The sequence below is a fragment of the Myxine glutinosa genome, chromosome 6, assembly GCF_964187855.1.
Source record: "Myxine glutinosa chromosome 6, kmMyxGlut1.1, whole genome shotgun sequence".
NCBI classification, from domain to species: domain Eukaryota; kingdom Metazoa; phylum Chordata; class Myxini; order Myxiniformes; family Myxinidae; genus Myxine; species Myxine glutinosa.
In genome coordinates this window covers 104574839-104587147 of record NC_136266.1, presented here as the reverse complement: position 1 = coordinate 104587147, position 12309 = coordinate 104574839, and the positions used below count along the sequence as shown (strand labels likewise).

The following is a 12309-nucleotide window of genomic DNA, read 5'->3' as shown; positions in this document are numbered from 1 at the left end:
TGACCATGTTAGGTAAAAACACAAAACATTTTCATTGGGTTTAAAGTTGGAAATGTTAGCATGTTTTGGATGTCAAGGATTTTTCAAGTACGTGATTATTATCTACACGCTTAAAAAAAAATATTGGGATTGTTGTAATTGGCTCTGTCTGTCCGTTTGTTCATCCGTCATGCTATCTTCTAAATGATTGTGCAGAAATTCACCAAACTTGGGAGTTATGATCACATGGTAAGAAGGTGTGAGAGCAGTATCATTTTGGCCCAACCCCATGGGGCCCTGAAGTGGGGTCAAAAGGTTAAAATACCAAAAATGCAATTACAGGCACATTTTAAACATTTTATAAATGAAACTTTGTATATGCGATCAACATTTGGGGTCGCATAAAATATGTTAGGCCTTTTTGAATTTGACCCCCCCCCCCCCCTTTCCCCCCTGGTTCATGTCCCAGGGCGTGGGGACCTGGGGTCACGGGTCAAAACAAGATTTATTTATTTTTGTACTCAAAAATTTGATATCGGGTCATTCATGGTGCAACTTTATGCCATCTTTCAGTTTTTCTTTTGGTGGGAAGTGTGGGTATTTGTGATGGTGGGCCAGAGACTTCGCTGAAGTTTTGGGGGGTTTTATTTATTTTAAGGATTGGGGTCGGGGGGTGGAGAGGGGATTCGCCAAATTTGAAAGAAGTTTGTACATTGAATTATATTTAGTGTTCTGGTACTGAGCATTTTTCCATTTTATTGGGATTGCTATATATTTGCAAAAAAGAGAATAGCAAATAGATTTTCAAGCTTTGTGATCATATTCTGTTCATGTTTATAGTCTCCGTCTCCCTTTTCTGTTTGTAGCTACTGTGTGAAGACATTTGCTGGCCATCGCGAGTGGGTGCGAATGGTAAGGCCCAATCAGGATGGTTCGCTTCTGGCAAGTTGCTCCAATGATCAGACTGTGCGTGTGTGGGTCACGGCGACGAAGGAGTGCAAAGCGGAGCTGCGCGAGCACGAACATGTCGTGGAGTGCATTGCGTGGGCCCCAGATGCGGCTGCACCTGCAATTTTGGAGGCTGCTGGGGGCGAGGTGTGGCCACGTTACTTACCTGTAATTGGGAAGTCTCTGTTCCTGACACTTGGGCCTGATTGATATACGAGGTTTGAATTGACTGACCTTTTGATATTTTGGTGTTGTGCTTAGGGAAAGAAAGGAGGAAAACCTGGACCTTACCTGCTGTCTGGATCTCGTGACAAGACTATCAAAATGTGGGACATAAGTACAGGCATCTGCGTCATGACTTTGGTAAATTTTCTTTCCTTTATTTTTTTTTTCTCCCTTTCTACAATATCTGATTATTTTTTTTTGGACCAACATGTCTGTTGCTCTTCATCTGAGCAAACCTGAAGCTGGCTCTTGTGAAGTTGTCCGTTTTTGTGCAAAGTGCTTTCTACGATAGAGCACAACTATGCTATCCTCCATACTCCACAGGTCGGCCATGACAACTGGGTGCGCGGCGTCTTATTCCATCCTGGTGGTAAGTTTGTGCTGAGCTGTGCAGATGATAAAACCTTGCGTGTGTGGGACTTCCGTAACAAGCGCTGCCACAAGACCCTGGCTGCCCACGAGCACTTCGTTACTTCCATGGGTGAGGGCCGACAGTCTGATTTTGCTGGCATTGCGTGTTTTGTTTTTTTGTTGTTTTTTTTGTTTTTTTAATCGTCAATTTTACTGTTTTTTTTAATCGTCCGTATTACTGTTTTGATCAAATGCATTTATTATTTGGTTTGGCGGTTTGATTCTCATCAGAAGTTGACCTCTCCTGCCCACCCATAGATTTCCACAAAAGTGCACCGTATGTGATCACCGGCAGTGTGGACCAGCTTGTGAAGGTTTGGGAGTGCCGTTGATGCCTCGTACACGGTTATAATAACGGGTACCCGGCCTTAGCACTTTATTCCGGCCGTTCTCCCACCCACTCGATTTCCCTTATTCTTGCTTTCGTACTTGACAGATAAAAGCAAACGTGCAGTTGTTTCAACCTTTGTGTGCCCTTCGTTGAGATACCATAATGTAAATTATTCAAACCAAGTAATCAGCATAACTGCAGAACGTGTACGTAGTTCCTTGCATGGAAACGGGCGCCATTTAGCAGTGGCATTATTAAAGTCCGTGTACCGCTGAACCTGTTATGCTAAGCGTATGTGTGCTGTGGCATTAGATGTTTCCAACGGGGCCTGCCTGCCAATTAATTTCACTTTTTTGGCCTTTCTGCAGTTGGTCCATCAATCTCTGTATGTATTGTACGTGGCTGTGTATATGCTTAATGATGTAAATGGTAACTGTGGCTTTTTTTGGCCTTGGACACTGGGCCATGATGCACAGAGTATCAGTTGTTTTGTTTTTTTGTTGTTTTTTTGCGCTTTCTGAGTCTGCTTAAATATAGTATTGTAGCTGTAATTGGTCCCTTTTTATTTTTTTAAATATTGCACATTTTGTTTTGGAACTAGCTTCTCTCACTGTGCAGCTCAAGTATTGACCAACACATTGCTGTGTAATGGAACGTTGACCTTCAAGCTTCCGGCTCCCACCAAAAAAAAAAAATTCCCTTAACTTCTCAAGCTCCTACATCGCTTTTGCTCGGTGTTGTCATTCGGTCTACTTCCTGGAGGTTTTCAGTTGGGACAGATTGGCTTTTGAATCGAGACCACAAATGGGATTTCCTGACAGGCTTGTGGACTTGTTGCTTTTATTTCTGCTTCCATTGCTTTTTGAACTTGCAGTGCTGCTCACCCCCCCCTTTTTTTAGCTCGCCATGCTTTCACCCTACTTGTACCTTTGTGTTGTGGGTTTCCAAAGCTTGGACGCTGCTTTGGTCCTGAGTGCAGAGCCATGGATACTGAGCAAAGATGGACGCACACAATATTGGGTTTTTTGCTTATCTGCTCTCCACATGGCTCTGCTCGAGTTGGCATCGTGTGTGCTGCCAGCCTCAAAATTCTCGACAGTGTGGTTAATTATATTTTGAGGCACGTGTTTAATGGTATGTTGTAAGTTTAGATTCAAATTTGTGTACAAATAATACTCTGTTTTTTTTTTTTGTCTTGCATCAAAGACGGTGGTGTATGTATTAAAAATAGGCTTGGAAAATAAAATGGGCTTTTGCTGTCTCTTTATCCAGAATTTATTTTACTTGAAAATAGCTCCACCATTTACTTTGGTCTGAATTGATTGGCTCGTGTCAAGTGGGTCCTTAAACATATGATTAGAGATTAGAACAGCCACAATTTGCTAATTTGGGAAGGACAAAGGTGAATTAAACTTTGTGCTTGGCAATGCCTTTGGTACTTTTCTTGGACAGGAGGCCCTTCTAGTTTCCTTTGCATGATTTGCTGCACATCCATGGGAGACCAAATTTGCAGGAGTTTTCCAGGAGTTGATACTCGTCAAGATTTATGTATGAATGACATTCTCTTACAATGTCACTTGTACATACATTTCCAAAAAAAACATCAATCGTCGCAGCGATTGCATTTTTTTTGATAGAGCGAATCAATACAGATAAATATTTGGGAGGGCAGACAACAAATATAAACGAAATACAACCAAAAATTCCGTACATTGTGGGAATTAGACTGACAATTTGGAATCGCATATGACACAATGCTATCGTGTTTGGTACCTCTCACGTGACTCCAAAGTGCACTTTCCCCAATATTCCTGATTATGGAATGTCTTCTCACAAACCCTGCATCTGGCCTTGTGAACAGACTCCTTTATGAGCCAATTCCAGTGGTGAATGTGGCTCGGCAAGCAACGAGGAATTAAAATGGCAAAGATTTGACATTCTTCAAATTATCTGCCTTTCCCTTTTACAATTGCAGTGCGCATGCTAATTACCTACTTCCTGCTTAATCGGGAGTTCCTGTAAACACTTGCATAGTTTTTGCATGGCTTGTGAGAAACCATTTGAACTCTGCTTTGGTAAATCCCTAGGGGAAGATAAAATTGGTAACGAGATGGTGGAATTAACAATTCCGACCAGGGGTCAGGGCTGTGGGTGGCATGCAGATTATTTATATTTGTGTGATTTTTCGAGGGGTTAAGGACTTGAACAAGTTTTCCAGTACTGGAAAATGCTTTCTCATTTTTCCAGGAGTTTAAAGGACTGTGCAAACCATGCTTTGAGAATACCTCTTGTATACACCTTTTGGATTTTAATACCTGTATGCCATGCTAGGGTGTTGAATCTATCTAATCTGTGGTTTTGGAGGAGCGTAAGCTTATGCTTGAAGGTATTGTAAATCTGATTGGTGTTTAGCAGTTGATCAGTGGTGCGTCCAATTGGAGTGTGGAGGAAAGTTAAGTTTTACCATTGGTCTGCTTTTGATTGTACAAAAGTTCTTTATTTACCTGACAATCTTTTGGAGCTGATCCACATGTACCTGTAAACACCTTGGCCAAATTGCATTCCTAAATTGGCTCCCACATTACAACTGACCATCTGGCACTGCTGCATCAACCAAACCGGAAAACTTCGACATGGGTGACTCTGGTTTTTCTTCTTCTTCCTCCCTTCCCCTCCCATGCAATGGCTGTTTTACCACCTCACTGAGGATATTGCTCCAGCTTCAATGGATGTCTCTTTTTGAAAAAAAAGCGGGTGGGGAGGGGGGGGGGCAGGGGTTCCTCCATCGATACTAAATTATACCTCTTCAAGCCTGTATTAAAGAAAAAAAAATACCAATTTTTAAATAAAAAGCTCCCTTAACCCACAGTTTGTGCTTTTGAGTACCTGTTTACCATTTATTTCAACATTTCCAAAATCCTTCCAACATCTTGTTTTCTCACATCTTGTTTTTTCACACTCTCCAGTTTCTTACCCACCCATGGTGAAGATGTCATGTTTTACATGGAGTTACTCAAAACAAAAGGCAGCATTTTGTAAGTTTTCAGATATCCACTGAAACAATTAAAATGGTCATACCTGACACTGACATCACCTATTTCATTCCATACAACTATAAGGGGACCACAAACGTGTACAATGTTTGCAAAGCAAATGCGCTCTGCACGGATGGCAGGAAGAGGAAGAAAAGTGGGAATGGGAAAGATGTTGGCTTCTTGGGGATCGGTGGAAAAGGTGAGGATGGAAGCGATAAGCATTTTCACACGGATCTAAAAGCTAAATTATCAAACTCGTAGCAATTCTGCAAAAATGCATGATTTTTTCCAAAGTTTTCAACCTGATTGTCTTGTTAGATTGTACTACAAAACAAACGTTAAGGATGCTGGAAATGTACACTGGATAGCTTCCAGCATGGGTTCAATTTGGTTTATAAAATGCTCATATTGCTAGGATTCTTGGCCGGCGGGACTTTCTTCCTTATTTTCAGTCTCGGCAATGAGCGCTTCAACATCCAATGGAGGCGGCTCCTGGTTCATCATGTCCTCGAGTTCCTTTACCTCTGCCTTCAGTTTTTGGAGGTCTTCACAACTGAGAAGCACAAATGGGCAAGGGTGGAAGCAAGTGACACTCAAGCCCTCCAAAAAGTAAAAAAGTTTAACTTTGGCCCCTCAGTGCAGTGTAAACTACCTTAATGTCGGGAGTACTATTCCGTTGATGGAATTCAACAGCTCCAAGATGTATGGCATGTTTGGAGCAGGAATCTGAAAACGGTTTGTAGGTTGGTCTTTTTTTTTTTTTAAAGAGATGCAGCTCGTCACTTAAACTAAATGCGTACACAAAATTTTCATTACCCGGCAATTCATCTCCAAAACTTTCGCTTTACCTGCATGGGCTGGATGGATGGTTTGGAACCGTTTTTGCAGATTTCGTTCACGTTGCGCTGCAGAACAACCGCCTGGTCTGTGAGCTGCTGTAAATATGTGTAACTTGCTTCCGTCCTCTCGTGCGTCTTCCCAAACTGACAGGCAACAACCCATCATCGTTTCACAAATGCACTGTACGATACCCCTTTTGTAGTATCACTGGCTCTAACATTAAGTGATAAATCGTCATGTACCATACATAGTTCTCCTGAAACGATCTTTTTTTCTTTTTTTTTAGCGAGGGTTACAATCCTGGAGGATTTGTCACTCCGACGCAGGATACTTGACGGTGTGCAGGAATTTGTAAATTGTTCAAGGTGCCGGTGATAACTTGCTTACTCTTCGCGAAGAACTCCATGGGACCTTCATCATCCACTGAGTAATGCCAGTTTAATGGCTATCTGATGGACTTCCCTGCCTATGAAACGTCGGGATTCTAACCCAGACTAGACAGTTCAGAAGCGAATTTGTATACATCTAGGCCATCCTGCTAGCCCCCTGTCCTGCTAGCCCCCCCCCCCCCCCATGCCACTTTTTATATTATTAAAGAGGGGGCTTTCTGCATACCCATGTATTGGGTTAGGAGAGAATGAAAAGGGTTATGAAGGTCTGGAAAGTGCCCCCACCCTTCCCTCACCACCTCTGCCCCTTCCCTAATCATTAAAAAAAAAAAATTGTGTTGTAGAACTCCATGACCCTTTTTTGAAGTGTCATGGAGTTCCTCCATCTTTGTATCCATAAATAGATTAGGTGATTGTAACATGGTCTTTTTATTTTAAAATACCAATTTTTAAATAAAAAGCTCCCTTAACCCACAGTTTGTGCTTTTGAGTACCTCAATGTTCCGGTTGAGTACCGCAGCTTACAAGCTGCAAATTATCTTAAACCTGATTCACCATCATAGACATCTTACATGTTTCATTCTCTATTAGAGTTAGAGATATTGCTTTTTCTTATACCACATTTACATATGGCAGCTTTTATATTAGGACTGTAACTGCCACTCCTTTTGGACAACTTTAAACCGCAACGTTGAACTTTGCATGTGAACCTGTGTCAACCCAATAACGTCTGTTCGTATAAACTTTGATCATAACTTATGGGAGCAAACTTGGCATGATAATTACGTGTTTTGAGCTGTGGGGGAAGGAGATGGGAATCGTGCGAACATTCTCACTTGCTCGTTGTATACTGTGTATGTCTCTTTCTCGTGCTTCAAAGCCGAACGGAAATCTCCCTTTGCAGCATAATTCCGAGCCAGGAAGTGATGGCTGTGCACATCATACAAGTAAAAGGTTTGTGTGTGAGTAACTGAAGCGATTATAAAAATTACCCTTCAGCCTTGTGATTGCAAGATGCTGGTAAAGTTCAGCTTTCGTGGTGCGGTGCAGTGGTTTAACTATACAAACCTGAGTGCAACTTTGAGTGACATTTCACCACAATGCTTCGTGTTGAGGGTTAGGGCTTTGTCCAGAAAACGTTGGGCTGTGTCGTGCTCCTCCACTGCAGTCAGCATGAGGCCAATGTTACTCTGTACACACATTATCATCTTTCAAGATCCAAAGGGGGGGAAAAAATGCATTGGCTCAGTATAAGCCATGGCAAGCCCCTGTCAAGCAAGCTTTCACTGCTGATCCACAAGCAGCTGTTTGTCTAAGCTCACAGTAAGCATCTCCAGGCCCTGTGATTGGTCAACAATGGTAGTGTTTATAAACAAGAACAAGTCAGGAGACGACGATGGTTCACAAGCGAGTGGTATTCAATGACAGGTCAAAACCGACATTGAAAATATATAAATAGGAATGTATTATCTGTTCTGAGACTAGTTGGCTACACAATACCGAAAATTTGGTTCGATTCCGACAACTTTGAAAATTTGACCTTTGTCACCTTCAAAGGTCAAAGATTCTGAAATTTGTTGGAAAACTTGTATTTCATGATATATGTGATAAAATAAGATCATGTATGACATTTCACCCTATCAGGAAGCGAACAATGTAATAAAACCATTAAAAATCGACTTTTCTAAATTTTGTGACCTTGTGACCTTGACCTTGGGGCGAAAATGAAAAAATCGAGCTCTGTGGGGCTAGACACGTGACATTGGCCTAACCAAATACCAAAACCCCTGTCAGATTCCACCAAACCCCTTGGAGAAGATGTAGGTTGAAATTGATTACCCCCGAAAAAGACATCTTGTTCGGGCGTCGCTCCGCCCACAATGGGCGCAATACGCCCACTCTAGGCAGAACACAACTAGATCATGATATCAACCTCCCACCCAAGTTTCATGAAGATTGGATGATATCGGGTAGTTATGCTGCGGACAGACAGACACACACCCATGACGAATATAGTGGTCATTCTGTTTGATAACTCGTGAACCAATGACTGCACCTGCGACAAAATCTGGTTATCATTCGATTAGGAAACACACATTGAATGTCCTATTAAAAGATTAACTCGACACTTCTCATCTGTCACCCTCCCCACGGTTATATCAAAATGAGCCGATTCGTCACGCATTGCTTAACTCCAATATGGAGCTGGTCAAAAATTATGTAACGCTTTTTGTTTAAGGGAGTTGTGTACTGTGCGTGCTAGCGGGCTTGATTGAACCTTACTAATAATTTTTATTCGATATTGATTTAATTTTTCAGGGTATTTTATCATGAGTAATACTCGACCCAAACAAAGCCAATGGAAATCTGACAACAAACCCGGGCAGTTTATCATCAGCACAGGCCTACAAGCCTGATGTTTTAGCCCCTCAGAAAACCAAGATGGTGGCCATATTTCATCTGTGTGCCATGGTGGGTGGAGTCTAGTGACAAATGTGGGTGGGGTGCAGCAGCTGTCAACCAATGGGTGCACATTTCAAAAATCGACCCCTATAAAAAAAACAACCAACAACTGCGGAGCTCTTGTAGACCTGCGATCTGTTGCAGGTTAAAAGTACTGTACAATGTCGATTCTTAAGATAAAATTAATTCTGTGTTTGGGAACATCAAAGCAGTATTAAATGAGTTGGTTGAGTCACCATGTAAATATTCCTTTGTACCTCAACTTGAAGAAGCTACCAAAGCTTTCAAATGCATGAAGCTCCAATGCCTCAACTAAGTAAAAATATTCAAAAGGGCTGGTGATCTTTCTTGACACCAAGTAAAATAAATAAATATGTTTTCAGATATCCACGCCCTTCAAATAATTTAGCATATGGGTGATATAGTTTGTGGTTCAATCATTTGGTAAAGGCCTATAAAGCCAATCACTATCAAAATCAACCAAAACACGGAACCATGGTACTGGTGTCTGCTGGAAGTCTTACATCAATAGTGGCTATTTGTGGATGATCCTCACTGCAGACAATAAGAGCCAGGTATCGTGCACGGTACAGGAGCTTCAATGCCTTTGCGACTTGTGCATTAGTGAAGGCAAAAAGAGCACAGATCACCTTGGGAGGGGTGGGTGAGAGACTGGGTAAATGTGTGGTATATTCATGGGCAAATAAATTCTTTAAGTATTTTTACCTCCACCACCAAAGTGTTATGGATTCGTCACTTCCGTCTGTGTGGTTTTCATCCACTGGAAGCATTTTTAGTTTCATATACTATTATTGTTACAGTTTGAGTGTGAAATGGAGATAACTGTCTTCAAAGGTAAAAATTAGTGTTTCAAAAGAAAAACGAAATGGATCGGTAGAAACCGGAAGCGGAGGAAGAAGAGGCTGGAGCGGATCAAGTGAGATCGGGAAAGGAAGGCCGATCTGCTTCGAGGTGTCGAGTGGACGCTGGTGGACATTGGTCCCGAGCGAATATTGGTTTCCCCGGGAAAGGGATTCCTGGGACAGTGTCGTTATTGCTGTGGCAGATAAACCTGCGTGACGGGTTTTGCTTTTGGTTCTGAAAGTGAATCATTGCTGGAGAGCAGGTACGCCTCCATTACGGGCCCGTCCACCATTTCACCTCGCACCAGCCATTTCACCTCGCACCAGCGATTCGCCTGGTTTTCCTGTTTGTCGTGGATTTTGCTTAGGAATTCGCGGTTCTCCGCTTGGGAACTGCTGCTCGTTCATGTCAGCGTCATTGTCTGGTGAACCAAAGGTGTGAATTCCCAGTCGCCTTTTGGGTGAACTTTTACCTGACCGACGTCGGCCCGACCTCACCCAGCGGCTCTTCTGCAGCGTCGACTATCAGCCATCCTGGGTTCAGGTCTCAGTACGACCTTTTCTTGTGATCACCGGAGCGTGGATCGACTTTGGCCTGGTGTCGTGACAGTGACTGGGGGCGTTACAGTTCGCTCACGTGGAGTACCGTGAGTTATTGAGTTAAGAAACTGGTGGTACCATCATAGGAAATATATGGTGTTTTGTTGTGCAATTGAGGTTTTCTTGTACTTGCGCAAGTTGTTATTACTAGGGCATGCCCGTACGTGGGTGCAATGCCCGTACGTGGGTACGTGGGTACGTGGGTGCGAGTACGGTGACAATCCCCCCCCCCCCCTCTATTTACATGAAATGGTTTGGTTCATGAAATGTTTTGGTCCATTCACAACGCCAAAGCGAACGGCGAACGCTTTACATGAAATGGTTTGGTCCATGAAATGTTTTGGTCCATTCGCAACGCCAAAGCGAACGGCGAACGGCTTGCGAGTACAGTGACAATCCCCCCCCTCTATTTACATGAAATGGTTTTAATTAGTTTTAAAACATAGTTTAACGCCAACATAGCGGCAACATAGTTTGCCAACGTGAAATAAATGAATACGCTCTCAAATGTGCCGTCCGAGGCAGAGTGTGTTCGCCACGTTCGGCACACGCGATAACTCGCTGCTCTCTGATTGGTTGAATCGTTTTTTGGACATAGCTCGGTAAGTACTTGTCCGATTAATATGAAACCTTGAAAAGGCACATCCTCGGGTCCCCAGCAATATACCTGGCAAGTTTAAAGTATATCGGACCCGTGGTTGTCGAGAAACAGCGGTCACAGACATACAAACAAACAAACAAACAAAGATTACTGGAATTATAGATAGATTGTGCGATATTAATACAATACTTGGTTTTTGGTATCGATTGATTGGTGTGGTTTGACCATTGACCATTGGTCATTGGCACACATAATAGCACATCTTTCTGCCATTACTCCTTTCGGGGCTCGGAGGTACACCGTGACCGGGGTTTGGGGAGGAGCACGTAACAAAAGGTGGATGGAGGTTATGTTACAACCCCGTTTGTCTGTCTGCATGTCCGTTTGTGAACAAAATATCTCAAAAGGTTGTAGACGGATTCGGATGAAATTTGGCAGAGATGTAGTGTATGTGACACCGACGTAATGATTAGATTTTTGTGAAGATCCGGATTCGGATTCAGCTAGCAGAATTTTTTAAGCGATTCTTCACCATTGGGAGATCGGGCCAAAAACTATACCTAGCAGGATATCTGAAAAAGTTGTGGATGGATTTGGACGAAACTTGCTGGACAGGTTGTGTGTGTGACAAGGAAGAAGCGATTCAATTTTGGTGAAGATCCGGATCCGGATCCAGCTGGTATAATTTTAAAAGTGATTCTTCACCATTGAGTGATACGGCCAACCAGGCGGTGGTATGCTCTCTACTGAGTCCCATTCTTGTTACCATTTGATTATGATGGATATCCCTCATATGCACACCCTCAACATAATTGAGGTATCAATGAGGGAGTTTTAGTTCACACAGATCCCGATCAATTTATTCCTTGTAGTGCTGGAACCCAACACCCATAGTCATGCATGATACATTTCCTGAAGGTGGCTACAAGTGAGATTGAGGATGGAACAGCAAATCTTTAAAATCCTGGTCAAAACAAAACCTGTATAGTATATACAGTGTATACATTAACTCAGATTATCAGCATGTCAACACAACAATTGCCTGTTGAAATCAATATCTACCTGATGCAATTATTAATTTAAAGATGAATGTGAAAACTGAACCATAAAAAGACCAGCCACCTCGATGGACCAATGTTGGTGGCATGGGGATTTGAGCATCTGCTCCGAATCGTGGGGGTCGGTGGTTCAATGCCAACCCTGGTACATGCTGCTTTTTTGAAATCTATTTGTTTTTTTGTATACAAGATCGAGGCTCGTGTAAGAGCTAACTAACATCAATCACAAAAAGGCAAACTGACACATAAAACATAAGATAAAGGGAGCGGTAGACAAGATGGGGAGAGAGGGGGAAGGACACAAAGACAACATTTGAGAGCAGGGACATCGAGAGATCTGTGGGAGGGAGAGGTATAAAACACATGCTTCCTTTTTTGATAAATTTTCACTGGGATCTTTCCCGTTTCAGGTGCTCTCAAACACTTACGTAGTCCTGAATGGTGTATGGGTTATCCAGACCAAGCACTCGCTCACTCATTATCAAGGCTTTCTCTTGGTGAATCAGGGCCTGCAAATGGATGGCAAAATCACACTCGTCATCAAATAATTTGATCTATGAAGTCTT

The 12309-nt window shown here is 42.6% G+C and overlaps 2 protein-coding genes across 5 annotated transcripts in view; one reads left to right on the top strand and one right to left on the bottom strand.

Moving 5' to 3' along the window:
- Positions 1–4762, top strand: part of PAFAH1B1 (platelet activating factor acetylhydrolase 1b regulatory subunit 1) — a 49014-nt gene extending 44252 nt beyond the window's left edge. For all 4 annotated transcript variants that reach the window (XM_078780309.1, XM_078780308.1, XM_078780310.1 and 1 more), the window contains 4 exons: positions 846–1074; positions 1189–1290; positions 1477–1633; positions 1822–4762. In XM_078780309.1, coding sequence (XP_078636435.1) covers positions 846–1074; positions 1189–1290; positions 1477–1633; positions 1822–1895 — 562 coding nt within the window. In that variant the 3' untranslated portion in view covers positions 1896–4762. The remainder of the gene's footprint in view (positions 1–845; positions 1075–1188; positions 1291–1476; positions 1634–1821) is intronic.
- Position 4763: 1 nt separating this feature from the next.
- Positions 4764–12309, bottom strand: part of CLUH (CLUH binding protein of NUMT mRNA) — a 73663-nt gene continuing 66117 nt past the window's right edge. The window contains exons 20-26 of the mRNA XM_068098870.2: positions 12172–12252; positions 9146–9271; positions 7227–7348; positions 6995–7088; positions 5778–5912; positions 5582–5655; positions 4764–5482 (exon numbers count right to left, since the gene is read on the bottom strand). Of these exons, the coding sequence (XP_067954971.2) occupies positions 5341–5482; positions 5582–5655; positions 5778–5912; positions 6995–7088; positions 7227–7348; positions 9146–9271; positions 12172–12252 (774 nt within the window). The 3' untranslated portion in view covers positions 4764–5340. The remainder of the gene's footprint in view (positions 5483–5581; positions 5656–5777; positions 5913–6994; positions 7089–7226; positions 7349–9145; positions 9272–12171; positions 12253–12309) is intronic.